Source organism: Dama dama, chromosome 33 (assembly GCF_033118175.1).
Source record: "Dama dama isolate Ldn47 chromosome 33, ASM3311817v1, whole genome shotgun sequence".
In the NCBI taxonomy this organism is placed as follows: Eukaryota; Metazoa; Chordata; class Mammalia; order Artiodactyla; family Cervidae; genus Dama; species Dama dama.
The window spans coordinates 54486639-54507447 of NC_083713.1; the positions used below are offsets into that span (position 1 = coordinate 54486639).

At 38.1% G+C, this 20809-nt stretch overlaps 1 protein-coding gene across 1 annotated transcript in view; it reads right to left on the reverse strand.

The window, feature by feature from the left end:
- Nucleotides 1-286: 286 nt before the first annotated feature.
- The window catches only part of ARHGAP15 (Rho GTPase activating protein 15), a 678501-nt gene continuing 657978 nt past the window's right edge, over nucleotides 287-20809 (reverse strand). Inside the window, exon 14 of the mRNA XM_061135692.1 lies at nucleotides 287-642. Coding sequence (XP_060991675.1) covers nucleotides 471-642 — 172 coding nt within the window. The 3' untranslated portion in view covers nucleotides 287-470. The remainder of the gene's footprint in view (nucleotides 643-20809) is intronic.

A 20809-nucleotide genomic window follows, 5' to 3' on the forward strand; every position in this document is an offset into this window, starting at 1 on the left:
TTTCAGTTCTGCTTGTATACCCGGGGGTGTTTGAACACAGGCCTGAGGCGGCCAGGGTGTTCACCTGTGTGAACACATACCTGTCCTCTCGGTCACATTCACACTCACTCACATATCTGCACATACACAAGCACACGTGCAATGCCCAAGAGTCTCATTAAGGCTATTTTTGGATATGCTGTGTCCTCTGCACACTATTTGACAGCGTAGAGCATCCATAATGTATGCCTAGAAGTGCTGGAAGGCATAGCAGTGAAGGGGTTAATGTAGAAGACATATAGGCAAATATTGTCAACTATTTTATTCAAATGTTTGGAACTTAAACACAAAATCGTCATTAAGTTTTCACAAAATGAGGCATCTGTCGCTTGAAAGGAAAAAAATATTTCAGAAATATGTTTACAGAAATGTAAAAATATTAGGCATCGAGACAGATGTGAGCGCACTCAGTAGCTCGCCGTGTCTGTCAGTCAGCTGAAGATCCTGTCGTATTCGCTCAGCATCAGCTCAGCGATCTGATTCTGGTACACCATGTGCACCGCCATGTTCCCCGACTCGTTTTCGGCTCGCAGAAGGGTGGGTCCAAACACAATCCCTAGGCTTTGAGTGGACATGAGGTTCTTGGATGCTCTGGCCACTATCCTATGGAGAGAGAGAAAGCAAAAAGACCCATTGGAGTTTAAATAAAAACTTGTGACTGTTTTTGAATTGTAAAGTTCTGTGTTCTTGAATTCTTTTTCTCTCTTAAATTTCAACTTAAAGAAGGAAAGTAAGGGCAGAGATTGGCTTTGACAAAACAGAGAATGTGACACCAGCAAAACCAATTTTAGATTTCAGGAAAACACCTACCGTAACATTATTTAATCTGCTCCTTATGCTTTATTGGGTGGAAATAGAACCTATGACTTTCAAGGGAAGGATTCTATCCTCATAGTACTTAGCCACTGTGGGTGCTCAATAAATGTGGAATGAATAAATTTCAACAATTACTGTGACAGTTAACAAGATTCAATCTTTGAAGTGGCTAGAGTCAATGGAGGAAACAGGTGAGACATGCATAGTACAGGTAAGAAGCCAGAGATGCAAAAAATAGAACAATATAGGCATAATTTATGAGTAGAAACAAGAGCTGAAAAAAATAGTTAAATTCTTAGTGATTAGTGTGAGTAAAGTATTCCTGAAAAATGCTATTTGTACTCTGTTTTGTAGAAAGTGCTAAGTTGTGTCTGACTCTTTGCAACCCCATGAACTGCAGCATGCCAGGCTTCCCTGTCCTTCTTCCAGAGTTTGCTCAAACTCATGTTCATTGAGTTGGTGATGCCATCCATCCATCTCATCCTCTATTGTCCCCTTCTCCTCCTGTCTTCAGTCTTTCCCAGCATCAGGGTCTTTTCCAATGAGTTGGCTCTTTGCATCAGGTGGCCAAAGTATTGGAGCTTCAGCTTCAACATCAATCCCTCAGGGTTGACTTCCTTTAGGATGGACTGGTTTGATCTCTTTGCAGTCCAAGGGACTCTCAAGAGTCTTCTCCAGCACCACAATTCGAAAGCATCAATTCTTCAGCGCTCAGCTTTCTTTATGATCCAGCTCTCACATCTGTATGACTACTGGAAAAACCATAGCTTTGACTATACAGACCTTTGTTGGCAAAGTGATGAACATTTAGGTGTATAACAAGTATCCCCACCCCTTTCACTCAATAAAATACAGAAGCCTGTAGCATTTGCACAGGAAAAAAGTCCCACTGGAATCAAAGAAATGTTTTTTTGCGTGAGGACTGTGGAGACTAAACATTAGGATGTGGTTTTATTAATGGTAGTGCCTTGCCTGAATCAACATGGGACTCTTAAAAAGAAATTAAAGCCCCATCTTCTATGTGGAGGCTTTAAAATAAAACAAAACAATGCTTATTCTCACAATTGAGGCCTCCTTGGTTTTATATTAAAATTTGGGAGAGTGGGGATTCAGTGATGTAAGGAAAAAAGGGAAAGCATATGGAAGGACAGGGTGCTAACAAATACTAAACTCTGCATTCTTCAAGACCCCCCCAACCCAAGGGAACTCTGAGCACAGAGAATATAGTGAGGCAAGGGAACACCACTACATAGCAGTGGGGTCTCTGTTCTCAGGGCCCATTGGAGCCCTGCTTGTCCTCTAGAGGACTCTGTGTCTGGTCTGTGTGGGCTGACCTAGTCTCCACGCATGGAGGCAAGAGGAAGAAGACTTGTTCTCTTTCCATCCCTCCACAAACCTCCATCAGGGCCATTTCTGTGAAAAAGGCCCTGCCTTCACTCTCCTGAAAGGCACTGAGAAAGGCTAATGCCTTCGATTTGGGGCTTCCCACAGCACAAATTCCTGACCGGTAAGATGTCCTTGATTTGGTCAATGTCAATAGTAAGAATTATTCTAAGCAAGTTTATTTTACTTATTACTTAGGTTTGAAAATGGAAGTATCATTGATTTCATTGTAAGCAATTTTATTGTCTCACTTGATCCTCATAATAATCCCATGAGGTTGTTGGTATTTAGTTGCTCAGACGTGTCCAAATCTTTGTGATCCCATGGACTGCAGTACACCAGGCTTCCCCGTCCTTCACTATTTTCTGGAGTTTGCTCAAACTCACGTCCAATTCTATTATTAAGCCCTTTTTACAAATAAGAAAACTGAAGCCAAGAGTGGTGAAGTGCCCGATGTCACACAGAACTGAGGCTCGAACCCAGGCAAGCAGGCTGCAGCGCCCATGGAAACATCACTGCCCTGGTGTGTGTTATGGCTCCTATGCTTAGTAATTGGCTGACTTGTCTCTCTGCCATTCTCCACATGGTTATAGATCCTTCCATAAGAGGGTCTGGATTTTTATTCCACACTGTAGCATTGTGATTGACAGTCTGGTTACAATGGATTCATTGTGGGCAAAATGACTCTTAAACTTGGACTAAATATTCAGGATATTCTGCCTCCCATTTTCACTTTTCTTCTTCTTTATATGAAAAGTCTTCATACCTGTGAGTAACGTTGGCGTGACTACATTTCTGGAAGGGATTCTCGTATTTTAAAGTATTGGTGTGTTATCGGAGACATCAAGTTTAAAGTTTCCTTTGGAATATAGAAACTGCACCACTTGCTACTACATTTACCAAATGTCTGTAATGATTTTAAAACATTCTCCTAACCTGGAGGAGGGAAAGATGGAGTGGGGCTATGCTTCCCTTTAACACACCTATTTACCTTGGCTTAAAGTCTCTCTTGAGCTTCTCCCAGAGCTCTTCATTACAAAAATCACTAGTAAGATTCATTGAGAAGGAAAACAGATTTTCTCTCTTGGATCTAAAGTAATACCGTCTTGTTCGGTGCTCTATAATGATCTAGATGGGTGGGATGGGTGTGGAGGTGGGTAGAAGGCCCAAGGGGAGGGGATATATGTGTACAGACAGCTGAGTCACTTTGTTTTACAGCAGAAATTAACACAACATTGTAAAGCAACTATACTCCGATAAAAAAAAAATAAAAGTAGTATCTTTTTTGGGATACTAACTTCTTCATTGACTCTGCCGCAGTAACAGTAAATTTGTTAAACAAATATGGAAAGAGATAACATAACTGATCAATTAACTGAGTAACTATTAGGTAAAAGTTGCTTTCACAACATTACCCATTGGTACCGAAGTTCCAAGCTGATGAGAGTTATCTAGCAGAGAACAGGGCTCAGAGGTCATAGAGCATGAAGTTGGTAGAATTAAAAGTAAAAGACTATTCAAGTATGAAGGTGAATGACTGATATAGGCTCAACAGAGTAGAAGAGGTCCGGGAATCCAGGGAGACTGAAAAGGGAAAGGAAGAATATAAAGACAGATAGACAGAGATAGAGTTTCCTAGTTAATAATGGCTATCATTTCAGTCAAAACAGGAACAGTGAGATTTGGGGTCGCTGGGAGCCACAAGTGTCTCTGATTACAGAGGAGCCTGTTGGGTAACAGTCCAAAGGGTTGCAAAGAATTGGACATGATTGAGCGAGTGAACCCACACCCTCAAGGGGAGGCTAGAAATCAAGCGAGGTCCAAAAGCAGATTCCTGGAGGGGACGATCATGGCTGTCAGGAGGTTATGGAGGTAGAAACTGGAAGAGGTCTATGGTGTCTGGAGGAACTGGGGTGACCGGAGGGGTAACTCAGCCCTACCTGAAAGACACAGCTGGTGGGACTCGGTCTGTGGGGAGAGTAAAAGGATGCAGAAAGGGGACTGGATTATTTATAAAGTGTCCCAGTGTTCTTTATATTTTTCCCACTCAGCCAAAGTCCTGGCCTGAGAATCCAGAGCAAGACCCAATCCAGAGAAGAAACCAAGGCTGAGCTTCAGTGGAGTGAAGAGCAGGAGGCAGAGCGGTTGTCAGAGGCCCCCCTCCGGCAAACGTTTCTCTCTCTTGGCCGGTGGATCGTGGGAGGGGCTCCTAAAACGGATTTCTGCCAGTTCATCAGTTTCCTGAATTTGCCCTTTGTCGAGTGTTCATTTTGTGCTCTTCGTGTGTAAATGCAGAACATTCATTCCATCTCAATCTGTGTCACTTGTATCCATTTCTCTGTGCACTTTCCATGTGATTTTAATAAAAACAGCTTTAACTCATGGGTGCTTTCAAGTAATCCTGTTACAAGTAGATTTTACCAAATAATATATAGTTCTGTATTCTTGTTATACTTGCATTACTGCAGGTTAAATTTTCCTAGCAGTTTGGAATTTTTTCCTAAGTTTGGGAAAATTAAGTAACTTGCAATAACACTTAGAGAAATCAAATGTAGTTAAGAAAGGTTAAGAAAATGTGGATGTATATTATATAGAATTCATACTATCGTGCCTACTCTCTGTTACAAAATGTATGCTTGTGTGTGTATCTGTGTATTTCATTGGCAATTTATGTTCTGAATATCAACCAATATGTAGTTGATGTATTGAGAAATCAATCAATCTTTAGGTTAGAAAAGATGCTGAGGGTGAAGGCTATTTGCAGGTGGAAATCACCAACTACTGAATTATATGATTCACGTAGATAGGCAAAAATATTCTCATATCAACATTCACATTAGATTAAACCCCTTTATAGTAGAGGTGGTGATAGATACGTCTAGCAAAGAAGCCTCCCAAACTGCGGATGTTTGGAAAATGTATTCATGCTGTTACAGACTTCACTATTCAAATACGAACCTACCTATGCTCTACCTCAAAAGATTCTTAAGCAGTTAAGTGGTTGATTTAGGAGAACATAAGTAGTCAACCACAATTTCAAAATACAGCTAGAATACTATCCTACAAAATTCTTCAAATCTCTATTTTTTTTTAACCTCAAATCAATGGATCTAATACTTTCCTCTCTCGCTGTGGGGACTAGCTGTGCATTGCAAGTGCCATTATTTCTGAAGGCTTCAACTAGTAAAACATATGCAGAGGAGAAATATAGGCTACTGAAAGAAATGAAAGCCCGGAATGGAAAAAAAATGCAATCTAGTATCTAAGATGGAAAACTCTCAAAAACAGTAAGTTATACTTCCAGTAGCTTAAAATGCAGTTAAGCTGTATTATTGGAGGGGAGGATCTGATTCAGAAACCAAATACATTTTTACTATGGGTTTGGCAGTACTTCCAGGACAGCTTTCACTAAAGTGAGTTCTGCAAACACCATCTCTGTGACACACTTCACAAAAATAGCAGTCTGGAGTAAGATAAGTTTGCAGAAAATTATATGCCATTTTTCCTTCTTGGAAATTTACAATGTACAATAGCATAATACAGGCTCTGACAAGTCCTGCAGAAAACTAACCCTGTTCATCTTTGTGTAACTTAACGTGTTCCCTAACTTACTTGAACATTGTGGATCCTCTTTCTTGAGTGACAAGGAGGAGCATATATTGAGACATGTTACTCTAGTGTGCTTTGCTAAGGATCTACTAAGTCTGAAACAGCATGGATTTGAATCTCCTCTGCCACTCAGGCTTCAGAACTCTCTAGCAGCTAACTCAAAGAGATCAGATCGTGGTCACTTTTGGCAAGTCCCACCCCTCTGGCAGGGCTTAGATTTCATTTGGCCTTAAACTCCATGACAATGTTGTAAATTTTCAGCTACCATTTAACCTGTTTTCAGCAAAGAAATGAAAGGAACTCCCTTTTTAGGACAAGAATACTGGAGTGGGGCACAGCGACCCCACTCTCAACCCAGGGATTGAATCCGCATCTATCGTCTACCTGCGTTGGCAGGTAGGTTCCTCACCACTTGCACCAGCTGGGAAGCTCTTTGAAGACAAAACAAAGGTCAAAGGCAAAGAGACCACATCTGAATGAGAAAGGTGAGAGCAGTGACATGGCTGAGAGATTATTATACAGCAAATGGCTGGACGGTGAAAAGGTGTAAAAACATTTAGATCAGTATTTGGAAATTCTACATGTTTGTTCACTCACCATTAGTTTACTCCCAAGAAATCCTTACAGTGAAGAGACCTGATTTGAAGCAATGTGAGGAGCTCAGACATTACTGCCTGTGAATGCTTCAGTAATAGGAAAAACATCTTAAACCGCAACTCTTTTGAAAAAGGCTATTTATGAAAACTGCTAAGTTTAAAATAGCTTGACAAGAATAATTATGATTTTATGAATTTGTTCACAAAATAGCACTTGATATATATTCTTTGTAAAAGAAGCTCTTTAACCACTAAGTAAAATTTAAGTTTATAAAAATCTTAAAGTAGGTAAGAATTCATTTTTCTGGCAAGAGATTAAAAAGGTGATGTACAGTTCACAGCACAAAAAGGAGAAGAAATGCCAGAGTTACTTTTTGTCGGACCCCAATGGAAGGAGCAACGATTTATCAATTTTAGATTAATTTAGAAACAATCTATAATCCACAGCTACAGATGTTGGGCCCCAGACAAAAAAATCTTCACAGACTTAAGCTAGGTAAGTTTTTTCCAAAAGTGAGCTGAATCACTAACTCAAAGAAATTTCTTAGTTGCTGAAAATCATTGCCAAATGATTCAAACTGAAAGAGAGATTTACTATAAAACTTAAAATTAATGCTGAATTAAGAAGACCAAAGCATTTAATAGTAGTCCAGCTACAAACAGATGTAAGGATGCAAACTTCCTTTTAAGTTTGTGCTTTGCTGTTATCATAGTGACTTGCAAAGGAAGTCGAAAGCCCCATAACTGCCTGCAGGACAAGCCTCAGGTTGTTGGAGGTGTATTATAAGTATTCCCTTCTCTATCTCTGGACTACTGTGATTTTCCGACACACATGACTTTAGGATGATTTAACTCTAATGGAGAAAGTGTGGTGGTAAATGCACTTTTGCCATCAGGTCGCACCTGGTTTGTATAATACAGCTCATCCACTGTATGTGAAACATTAATTGTGACTTTGACCACTTCAGTGAGGAGAAGCTGCTAAAAATAGAATAAATTTTCACTGTGCTCAATTTATGCTTCCTATGTGCTATAACTACTTTGGGGGGGATCCATGCTAACCATATGCTTGCCTACTCTCAATCTGCACAAAATATACTGCCATGTCTACACTGGCCTTTTTTTTTTTTTTTTTAAGACTGGGGACTTAGCACAAAGTCTACTTTTTCCATTAAAGTCAGGGCTGTATGTTAGAAAAATTTTCAAATATTACAAAAGAAGACGAGCATTTACAAATGTTATTTGCATTTAAAACTAATATATTTCAAGGTGGTCATTCACTGATGACTGTCATTTTTATATGCAAATTTACACAGCAACTGGCTTAAACTAATTGTAAAATCTTCAATTTTATACTTAAATATCCTATTATTATTGTTTTCCAAAGTAAGCAAAGAATTATCCTCCTAAAAGAGAATTACTGCTATGTTCTGACATTTTTGCTTTTAAATTATCTTTGAAGCTATGTGTATGTAATTCTTTCAAAGTACATTGTGGAAAAGGTACTTTATATGGTAGTTACACATTAACAGCTAACATGGCCTTATTCTTTACATTTATTGAGTACCCTCTTTGCATTGATTTCATTGCAAAAGATTGAACATTTTCAATTATTCACTTGTTTCATATTTCTATTGATTGGCCATTACAAGGAGAGTATAATGTATCTTTAAAGCAATACTCAGAACTATAAGAGACGAGGAATGACTGAAAAAAAAAAAAAAATGACTAGCCCATAGACTTAAAAATGGCTTATTTCCGGTTGTAATATGTATTCTATAAGGTGACAACAACATATATAAAATGGGATCTCATAGCCAAAGCCCTATTTGCCGAGTATCCATTACATGCTAATCACTGTGCTTCCAATATACCATGCTTTTCAAAGGCAGAATTAAAATTCAGCTGTAATTTCTCTTGCTCTGATTAGTAATACATTCTACTAGAATTTGAGAAGTTAAGGAAAGTGTGATAAAGAAAAAAAACACACCGATAACTGTAACAGTAACTCAAGTAATCATTTTACATTCATTAAAATCTGTTATTCAATAGACCTGCTATTACTCAACACCTGCTAGGTGCCTGATGCTGTTCTGGATGTTGGGGATGATGCAGTGAGTAAAACAGACAAAGTTCCTGCCCATATGCAGCTTATAATCTAGTGGGGGAACAAGACAAGAAACAATCCACTAATTAATATACAAAGTGATTTCGGCACGGAGGTACTTTAAGAAAGACTAAGAGAAGTGGTGGTTCTTCCACTGACCCTCGGAGCCTCTTAAAAGGCCTTCCTAATGGCCTAGAATCCATCCCCAGAGAGTTTTCTTTGCTAAGAATGAGTAGAGCCTGGCTGGCTGAAGATAACAGAGTCCCCAGATTATTTTGTTGGGCAGAGAGAGGTGGAAAGTGCTACACATAGCAGACAAGGTACTCAGAAGTTCTTTCTAAGGCAAGGACACTTGGGCAGAGAGCAGCTTATGTGCACACACCACAGGAAGGAAAACTCCAGGCAGGAAAACATAGGTAGAAAGCCCCAGTTGTGAGGTTGTGCTGGGTGGTTCTGGGAATAGAGAAGAGGGTAGTATAGCTGAAGGCTGGGGAGTGAGACAGATAAGGTAGGAGATGCTGTGGGGAGGACTTAGGACTTAAATCTAACAGTGAACAGGTGTTCATCCTTGGGTTTTGAGCAGGAGAATGACACTGACAGCATTCAATATACATGTATAAATAATTTATTTACATACACATTCAAGAAAATACTTTCTATATAATTTTGTGGCCAACATTTTTCACTTCTGTCATAAGCAGTTCTCATGTCTTATATGTGTATTGTGAGTTAGTTTCTCAGTCGTGTCCGACTCTGTGACCCCATGAACTTTAGCCCGCCAGGCTCCTCTGTTCGTGGGATTCTCCAGACAAGAATACTGGAGTAGGTAGCCATTCCCTTCTCCGAGGTATCTTCCTAACCCAGGGATCAAACCTGTGTCTCCAGCGTCTCCTGCATTGGCAATTTACTGCCTTTACTGCTAGTGCCACCTGGGAAGCCCTATGTCTTATATATGTGTGTGCATGCTAAGTCGCTTAAGTCATGTTAAGTCATGACTTTGTGTTACCCTATGGACTGCTGCCTGCCAGGCTTCTCTGTCCATGAGATTCTCCAGGCAAGGATACTGGAGTGGGTGGTTGGGCCCTTCTCCAGGAGATCTTCCTGACCCAGGGATCGAACCTGTGTCTCTTATGTCTACCTGCATTGGCAGGCAGATTCTTTACCATAGCTTTTACTAATTATCTTATATGGGACAGAATGGTTTGTACTCTATGATTTCTTAGTATAAATGTAATTACTATATTAAAAAACCTTTTTTTGTGTACTCATTCTCTACATTTTTGGAGTATTTCTTTAGGCAGTTGTTTCCACATAGGGGCAACTCCCTACTCCCACATCTCCCATGAGGCATTCGCAATGTCTGGAGACATCAAAGATTGTCATGACTGGGTGGAGTGGAGAAGGTGAGTTGCTATGGCCTCTAGTGAGTCAGAGGCAAAGGATGGTGCTAAACATTCTACAATGCATAGGACAGTCTCCCCAAACAATTTATCCAGCCCCAAATGTCAATACTGCTGCTGTTGAGAAACTGCAGTAGTAGAAATGTAGCAATTAGATCAATGGTTCTGAAACTTTACCATCCATGAGAATAATTTAGAAACTGGGTTGTATCACAAATCACTGAACTTCACCTTCAGACTTCTGGTTCAGCAACTCTGGGGAGGGACTTGAGAATATTACAATAGTCACAAGTTCCTTGAGAGGATACAACTGGTCTGGGGACCACACTTTGAGAATTCGCACTAGATCATTAAGTTAAAGGTTTTCTTTTCTTAAATCACGATAATGTGGGATATGTAACATGACAATTCATAGTCCTGATAGCATTATTATCACTAGATTTTATTCTTCTTAAAATAATTGCTAACTTGATAGGTGAAAAATGATCTGTCATTGTTTAAAGTTAGGATTCTTTGAATTTAGGAAATGGGGAAGAAGTTAAAAAAGCACAAAAATATGGATTATCTCTTCTGTGAATAATCTTTCATATCACCTGCCTTTTTCTTATTGAGAGCATATAATTTTGTTTGTTTCATCCATTTAATTATTTTGTATAACAAAACTAACACACAGTCTTTAAAAAGTGTGCTAATCAGGAGAATATAGAATGAAAAGGTCAAACCTTCTGTTTTTCTAGTCAAACTCCTTCAAGACAACGATAATTAACAGATGGGTGCTCCTTCTGGATGTTTTTCTATTTATCTATCCATCTACCTGGATGGCTTCATCTGGTGGCTCAGCAGTAAAGAATCTGCCTACCAATGCAGGACAAGTTTGATCCCTCAGTTGGGACGATACCCCGGAGATGGAAATAGCAACTCATTCCAGTATTCTTGCCTAGGAAATCTCATGGACAGAGGAGCCTGGTGGGCTAGTCCCTGGGGTCACACAGAATCAGACATGACAGTGATTGAACAACAACAATCTCTTTAGTATCTATTTTCTTAAAAAAAAAAAAAAAAAGAATGAGATAAAAATACATAATATGTTATAGTACAACTTGCTTTTCCCCCCTTAACTATATATCATGGGAATCTTTCCAAGTCAGTACATTTAAAAATACCTCATCCTTTGAAAAATGCTGTTACATTTCATAGTATGAAAATAATTTATTTAACCATTCCCTTGCTGATGGACTTTTATGTTGCTTCTAATTTTTCGCTGTTACAGACAATGCTACAATGAACATACTTGTACATATTAGATTTTTGAGGTTTTTTTTTGTGTTAAATGGCATAATATTTCATTACTTTTGTTGTATTTATATTTTTCCTTAATTTTGTTTATTTATATTTTTATGTGGTCATATCTAGCATTATTTCTTTTGGAATTTCTATCATTATTTTTTAATTATAAAATTCATCCATTTAAATAAATCTGGTAATTGTCATCAATACTTTGTTCTAGTTTTTAAAAAATGGTGTCATTTTTGTATCCTCTAATTCATCTCAGTGTATTTTACTATATGAAATGTGAAGGTAATCTCTATTTTTTTTCAATAGCTAGCTGATTCCCCCAATAATATATCCTACAACTCACAGACAAAAACACCTGGTATTTTTTATTCTGGCTGATTTGTGCTTATATTCTGAACTAGCACTTTACTGTTTAAATAACTGTAACTTTAATATACACTATGAATATTTCCATTTTAAAAAATTTTTCAGAAATAAAAGAAAATTTTCAGATGGATAAAATGAGCCTGAGAAACACTGAATAATTTGATCGAGATCACATAGTTAAGTGGCAGCAACACCTAGATGAAGATGCAGATCTTTATTACTCTGAAAGATAGACACTGCCCTGGGTTTAAAAGAGAAAGGCTAGGAAATATATGACATGTTGGGAGTATTTTTAGAAAATAAAAAATATAACACAGTTTATTATTCTCTACTTGGAATTTGTCCAATAAGGCATTTAAAACACTAGTATGTGCTAGTAACATTTGATACAGAACATTGGGGGTTGTGCATGGATCAGCATTAATTAGGCCAAGCAGAGTGAGGCACCTAATTAAGACATTAGTGGGAAATATGGAACTTAAATATTTGCCTTATGATTTTAGATAAATCTAAAAGGAATACATACTATCAATATGCAAAGTAAGAATTCATCAACGTCTTTTTTTTTCTCTTCACATAGGTGACGAGAACAGCTATTTCACTAAGGGATCAACATCAAACCTTCAGCAGTTTTCTAGAAAATTGTCTCCTAGTTTAAGAGGTTCCAGAAGAGCCGAAAGAAAGGCAGTTGTCATTTGTGTGTCAGCATTCAGTCGTCCACACTTAATTTTACTTTCTGAGGGAAAATAAGTTTTATATATTTTTCACAGTGACTTGACTCTGGCTGTGCAAGTTGAGGCTCCAAGGTGAATGTGTGCATCTGAGTGGCAGCCTGCTCCGTGACGGAGGACAGGGACTGATGGTGTTTTGCTTCAGAAGAAAGAGCAGTTAGGGTAGCTGTGATGACTGAATGCAAAAAAAAAAAAAAAACATGATATGGAAGAAAAAGTCTATTTTTCTCTAGTAAATCCAGTTCCTGAAATTGACCCACAGACTAATTTCACTTCTGTATGAAGAATTAGAGTTGTGAAAATAGACTATTCTGCTTCAAAAGATTCACATTTATTACAGAAAATTTAGAAAATGTAGACAAGTTATAATAGAAAATAAAAATCCCTCATAATTCTGTCATTTAGTTATTATTATTTTTGGTATAGGTTTTTGTAAATGTATACTATAAAAATAAGGGGACTATCAAGGTTATTAAATATTCTACATATAAAAAGAACACAAGTTCTCCATCAGGGGGCATTCAGAGATGTTCCAGATTCCCATACTGGATGGCAAATCGAATGACATTTAAAATGTGGTTTGGTTTGGGCTTCCAGATTAATGATGAAAGAATGAATATTCTGGGAAAGTCAAAGATGACGTGGGATAATATATCATAACTGAGGTTTCTCCTCCACCCTCGCTTATACCTCTTTCTTTTCTCCAAGATTCCATCAACAACATTTTGTCATCAGTAGAGGGATGGTACAATAGAAGAACAGAGAAAGTGCTTTGGTTTCTTTGTAAACTAGGGCATTTGAATTGCAAAGGACTGGGCCTTGGGGTTTCAAAGGCTTAAGTGCCCTGAACTTCGAATTGGAATGATGGCCTAACCAGTAGATTGGAAGGTAGATGAAGAGCCAGGTTACCATGCTGCCAGACAAGAGAAAGATTTCTCTGGATTGGGAGGAGAGTTAAGAAGAGAATGGAGACTTGGTGAGGTCCAAGGTGGCTCGGTCCGGAACCTTCCTATCCCTCTTCCTGAGGACAGACTGTGGGCAAGTTTGAGGATTCTGAGATCAGACAGACCTCTATTCTTCCCTTGGCGCAGACCTAGGGTTAGAACAAAATCTCAAGAGTTCTTCTCTGCTCAGTGTTATGTGACAGCCTGGATGGGAGGGGAGTTTGGGGGAGAATGGATACATGTGTGTTTATGGCTGAGTCCCTTTGCTGTTCGCCTGAAACTATCACAAAATTATTTGTTAATCGGCTATATTCCAATGCAAAGTAAAAAGCTAAAAAACAAAACAAAACTCAGAGTTCTTCATGTTTAATGTATCAGGAAGAGTTAAATACAAATTACTGCATGGTATATCTACACAAAGATGGCAAGATAACCTTCACAGTGTCTGTTGGTGACCGATACCAGACCTGGGATTGGAAGTTAGAGATGAAGACAAACATCCAAAAGGAAATGAAGACCATCCAGGACAGGTGACAAAAGCCAGACACTTTCTACCCTGCTTATCTGCTTTATTACCTTTCTCCAACAGAATGTAAACATCTTAAGGACCAGGGCTTTGTTTCTGTTCAGTGCTGTGTTCCTAGACCAGGATGAGTCTTTGGCTCATAGGTGCTCAACCAATACTGACTGAGATACTGTATAAATGGATGCTCTCCCTGCCCCCCACCGAATGCTTAGGCCATTCTTAGCCCTCCAGACCTAGAAATGACCCAGGAAGATGTCTAGAAGTGTCTAGAAGACACTCTGAATGGACTAAATTTAAAACATTGAAAAGAATGGGCCTCCAATCATGCCTGGTTTGCGACAGTCCTGCCTTCTTATCATCCTACTCAGAAATGATGCCCATGGGAGCTCTTCTCTGTCACAGCTGTGTCTTCCCGACTCCCATCTAGATCGATACATACTAGGTACTCAATAAATATTTGTGGAATGCATAAACATCTGAATTCTGGGGAAAAGAAACAAGCAAAAAGGGTCTCAAAGGGGAAATTAGTTTTGATTTTGGTACAATACTTACATTTCTTGTACATCAGAGATGGTGAGAACATGAATGCAGAGATAAACAGAGATACCATTTCTTGAGACCTAGTTCAGGGCTTGTAACTATGCAGGGTACCTTTCTTTCCCACATATTATCTGAAAATGAGATTTTTAACATGTACCAGGTTTGAACAAAACTGATGAGAAAAGTTTAGAATAAAACGTAATTTTTATCTGATTTATACTATAGATGGTTGAAGCTAAAGATAATGACACCATTTTTCTTGACCATCTGAAATCTGACCATCACACTGTATTTTAGGTAAAATGCTTATATCTGCAGAAAGGTAAACCCCTTTAAATATATATAATACTTGGCTTAAATATAGAAACTATTTGTTTTGCCTTTACACACATGAATTTGTAATCTGTAGTGTGGTGGAGAAATAAATTGTGCAAGTTCCTGCATATGGACGTGGATGTCAGGTTTACTCACGTATCTACTGTCAAGCACACACGTTTGTAATCACCTGTGATGACTCAAATCTGGACCTTTTCATTCCTCTAAGTTTCATCTGCTGTTATCCATGCTGAGTTTTCATTCTTGAGCATACATTTTATCTTAATATTACATGTTAGTAATAAAATGTAATAATAGAGATAAGAGGGATTTTGAATTTAAAACATTGTATAAATATAATGTGCTATGATTATTAAATATTAAAGTAATTACTCCTATCCCATTAGAACTAAGCCATGTGATTTGTGCGCTTTTAGTGAGTAAGGGGTGAGGCTATAGGTAACCTAAGATATTTTAAAGTGTATATGAACCAAGTATAAATTAAACAAAGTGACAGCAAGGCTGAAATAATGTAAGCAAGCCCAAAATGAAACATTTCAGTGAACTCAAAATAGAGTAGTGTACTGCTACTGACTATTCCCCTATCTTGACATGCTGACTTAATTTGGCATCATGAAAGAAGAGAAGATGATAAAGACAGAGAGAAGGAGAAATGAAGATGGTTTTGGAGTGATCATGACCTGGCCATTCATATTTCTCATATAGCCTGGAAACAATCTCATACTTATTGGAAGATGTGACCTTTAAATGTTCCTTACTTGCAAAAAGACAAATATTCTAGAAGCTGGGTATTAGCTCACGGAGTCATCTGTCCTGCCTGCTCTTCACGTGGAGGTTACTGCAGGGGTGGGGGGGCGGGGTGCAAGCTGTAGATGAGCAAATGTGTTACTTATTCTTAACATTTGCAGACTTTAGAGTAAGCTCTCTTTGACAGCTCCCTGATTTCTTTAACGTAGCAAATCTTTAATCAGCCTAGATATGTTAAAATGTGATTTTTACAGCGAATTGACCTGAGTTGAGTACTTGAGTTGAAATGTGTATTTTTCGCCCTCAAAAGCTGACTTGGAGGGAAAAAAATCAGATATTCTATGATATACTTTGCCTCAGTGACAAGATGTTTTGGGGGAAATCATCCAAGCTTGAAATAAAATCTTTATTGAAAGTAATTCTACATTCATGCCAGTCAGATACATTGTAGGATTAGACCGACTATCCCAGGGGAAAACGATGTATATGCACCAGGCAGAGTTGGTTATTTGGACCTCCTGTCAGTTCTTAACTTCCTGACAATGGCTGAAGCATTCACGACTGCTAGAGCTCTGTTTTCATCTTTGAGAGAAAGTTAATACACTTTACCTTAACGACGCCAAATGTACTGGAAAATAACACAGTAATAAGATACACCCTGCCTACCAAGTGATATCTGTATGTAGGGAGCATTTAGCTGTGCATTTTAAGGAAACAAATACAAAGCAGCAAATGACAGAGAGATACTGTGATTATTTTTTCTGCTTGAACTTTTAAATTTTTCTGGCAAAGTCTCCTGTGTGCTATCTTAAAATCAACATGTATACATATTTATGGAACCAAGGAAATGGCTTTCATTGACAATTTCCTTCAAATGCCATGGTGGGAGGGGCCCTTGAAAATTATTATTACTAGAGTAATTTGGTTATCAAGGTTATTTGGTGTCAAAAAGTGAGACACAGGTGTGTCCGGTGATAGTTGGCTCCAGTTAGAGTCAACAACAGCCTAGGATGTCACTTTTGTAAAAGTCATAGAATTGTTTCTTTGGATATAATTAACACTGTGGCTAAAAAAAGAGAGAAAAAGGCATAATTTCAAATTTAGCTTTATATTCTGATTCACTGTGGAGGTAAACCATAATTGCAGTTCTAAAGGACAGGAAAAGACATGACCCACAATAGATGCTTGATAGTAACCATGTTCAACTTAAAAACTCAGAACTTAATTTCATAATTCTCATAATTTTATAACTTTTGGTTATATGTTTTAAAAAGCTTTGCTTTCATGTGATCAAAGAGTGAAACCAAAATGGTGAGGTGGCTCAAGACCCACAAGTTTAAGGAGACAAAGGATCACCTACTCTCATGTTAAAGAAAAATGACAACATACTTCCCTAGACAAAGAAGTCTCAAGGTAAAAAGAATACGGGTTCTGAGAATCAATTTCCTACTTGAGTAATGCATTGGTTAAGAAAAAAAAATAACTTTGTTTTTAAATCTAAAATGCTTATGAATGTCCTTCACTGGGTGAATAGATAAACAAACTGTGGGACATTCACATTGTGAGGTGATGGAATATTATTTGGCAATGAAAAGGAGTGCATGCTCAAACCATGAAGAGATGCATTTAAAATGTATGCTGCCAAGTGAAAGAGGCCCATCTGAAAAGGCTATATGATTTCAAGCATCTGACATTCTGGAAAAGGCAAAATCTAGAGATAGTGAAAGATCAGTGGTTGCCAGGAGTTTGGGAAGAGGGAGAAATGACTGGGCAGAGCATAGAGGAGTCCTAGGGAGCAGAGTTATTCTGTATGATATCATGGTGCATACATGTCAGTATACATTTGTCAAAATCCAGGTAATTTACAACATTAAGAGTGAACCTTAATGTAAACTATGGACTTTAGCTCATAATGATGTATTGATATTGGCTTATCAATTAAAACAAATGTACTTAATACAAGATGTTAATAACAGGGGAGATTCTGAGTTTGTGTATGTGTGTTTTGGGGAGCAGGGGGAAGGGGAGTAGAGAGTATACGAAAACTCTCTCTGTACATTCTACTCAGTTTTCTGTAAACCTAAATCTGTTCTGAAAAATGTGTGCGTGAATGCTAAGTTGCTTCAGTTGTGTCTGACCCTCTGGACGATAGCCCACCAGTAAAATCTATTAATTATAAAAAAGTAAAAAAAGAAAAAAAAGGATAACACAAGCAGATTGCATTAATCCAGGGGATGGAGGTCAATTTCCCTGCTTGCCTATTTTTATAGCCACACACATTTGAATTGTTTTGCACTGTGTGTCAGTCACCATATCCAAAACCATATTTAAGCCTGTCTCTACGAGGAAGCCTTTAAGAACTGTATTCTGATCACTTCGTTATTTGCTTTCTTGGCATTTAAACATTCAGATTGTATTACATTGTTGTTGACATGTTTTATTTTTATCTCTAAGTTATTTCATGCACATATGTTTTATCTCCCTCAATTAGATTGCAAAATCTTTGAGTTTAGGTGGTGTGTTACCTTCTACTTTACTCCTATTTTCCTTGCAGTAGGAAATTTGGGTATTCTATACCTTCCTGTTATTACAAATAGATTTTGCTTTATAGGTCACTGGCAGGTTAAGTTTTTCCTCACCCAGATGCATTCTTGCTCCAACAGAAAGTGAACTGAACTGAACAAAAATGAGATACTCTCTAATACTTGTCTAGCTACGGTCAGAGCCAAGCTACCCACAGATACTCTTGTTAGCTGCTTTCTCTTAAGTCCAGAAGGGCAAGTCAACATGATCAGCAAAGACCTTCAGTCCTTTTCCATGTCAGTCCTTTCCCCTTTCTCCTTTCCCCTGCCTTCTCTTTTTGCTTCTTTTGAAAAAAATCACAGAGGATGACTGGAGAATAGAATTTGGAAATACAGCTATTTAATGTAACATTTAGAGGCTTTTTTTGGAAAAGAGAATTCAGTAGGTGCAAAATATCATCTTTGGATGCTCTGTTTTCAAAGGTTTTTATGAGGTAGTGTGAAATTACTTTAGGTTAAGGTGTCAGAAATAGAATGTAGGAGTTATGAGGACTGTGTTGATAAGTTTTGCTTTTTTACAGAAATGTCTACATCATCCAAATGAAAAAGAACCCGTCTCACTGACTTAGAGTATTGTGTAGACATCCCTGAGGCCTACTGACCCAGCATACCATAGGAACCTAGAGAAAAAGGCGATTCAGTAAGGAAGTTTTAGTCTCATAAGCACACACAGTTTAATGACTGGGTGGAAGATCAATGTGTTCAAAGACACAGAAAGCCTGTTTCTTCCCTGTCTCCACTTTTTATTTCATGTAGGACTTTGGGGATTCACTTAACCTTTCTCATCCCCAGCTTCCTCTTTTGGAAAATCAGACAGTTGAGCTAGAGGGGTTCTAATTTCTTTGTGTACTAAATCCTGTTGTTGAACAATTTAACACATACACGCAAAGTTTAAACTCTTTTTTCCTTCCTCAAATTTGAAATGATTGGTAAGGAAAGTTGACAAGCTCAGAAACACATGGTAAGCAGAGTTCTCAACTGCAAGATAAGGAAACCCTAACATTTAAGGGGTTGTAATAATATCTTACTGGTATACAAATATGCTTTACATATAATTGACACATACACGATATATATGCATATCTCTGGGCTTCCCTGGTAGCTTAGCTGGTAAAGAAGCTGTCTGCAATGCAGGAGACCCCAGTTCGACTCCATAGGGTTGGGAAGATCCCCTGGAGGAGGGCATGGCAACCCACTCCAGTATTCTTGCCTGGAGAAGCCCCATGGACAGAGGAGCCTGGAAGGCTATCGTCCATGGGGTCGCAAAGAGTCAGACATGACTGGCTGACTGAGCACAGCACAGCATGCATATCTTTACTATAAGACATATATTTATTTATTAAAATAAAGATTGAAACAAAGAGGCAGACATAGGGAATTTTTGAGGAAACAGACACAAGCCTCCTGTTCTCTTGGAAGCATAAGGGTGTGTCTGTAGTCTGCATTTTTGTTTTCATAACACCTATAAAAGAATGGTGGCAATGAACCAAGGGACCCACTCTGGCTGAGCTGACACACAGGTTCGCTTCACCTGGCTGATGGTGGCTGTCTGCTCTGTGGGGAGCGACCCTGAAGCTGAAAGAGCAATGTGACCAATCAACAATGTCTACATGGGATTTGGATGGGAAATGGTCGTATATGTGCCAGGAATGTGCCATTCAGGGTAAAAGTAATTTCAAAAGGAAATCAGATACATGTATAGAAGTATTACAAAGCCTTCCTGGATGAGAAAGAATCTGGAAACTTGAGAGGAAAGCTGCTGGGAGCATTTGAACCAAGTTACCCTTAAGTGAGTATAGGAAAAAAATTATAGCTGCATAGAAGTGTCAAAGTAGACAAATAGTGACTTTAGATATATATTAATTTTCAAAGACAACTATTTGAAAGACATTTAAAGAAATGTATCTATAATGAGATATAAATCAGTAGTCCTTTCAAGTTAGAACATACCTGCTTCGTTTTTTAGAAGAAATTACACAACATATATAATCTGTCTTTTAAAAAACCCAGTTTCCAATGGATGTACGTTACCTACCTTACTAGCATATTTTATTACCTTATAATCATCAAAAGATGAGGTTTTCTGTGGTTGTATGTGCAGACTGAAGAAAAAGTCACAGAAAGGAAAAATCCAGTCTCTCAATGGTTAAAAGGACCTACTAACGTCAGTTGTTAAGTAGTAATTTTATTAAGTAGTGATAATAGAGGGAAGATGTACAAGGCTTCTAAATAGCAGAGGGTCAATGGATTCTATTCATTTTGTGTTTATACATTTGTACTCTTTGCATGGCGCCTCATTGCAATGCCTTATCTGGGAGGATTACTAATATGACAACACTCCTGATTTATAGAAGCCCAATTAGGTTAAACAGTTTGATTCATTTCAATTGGATAAAAAAACTCTTGTTGAAGCTGAATTCTTGCTTTGCAATGAACACAAACTCACACTCATTATTACTTATGGTGCTTTTCTTTATGGATGAAGTGCTTCGCAGCCAAGTAGCAGTAGTCACCAGCTGATGACCATAAGGAAAGGCAAACACTGTCAGTAGAATAACATCCTTAGCCAAGTGTTTATGTTGGATACATATACAATACATAACTGTTCTTAACTAATGATACAAAGTTGGCCTCCCCAAGTTTCTCCTTTTGTATTATTTCTTGCCACCCATGTGTTAAGCAAGATTTTCTCAGGACCTAAGCACCCCCTCACCAAAAGTAAGTTCTGCTTCTTTGCAAGCTGGATTTATTCCTTCTAGCTTCCAAGTGAATATCATACATCATATAACTG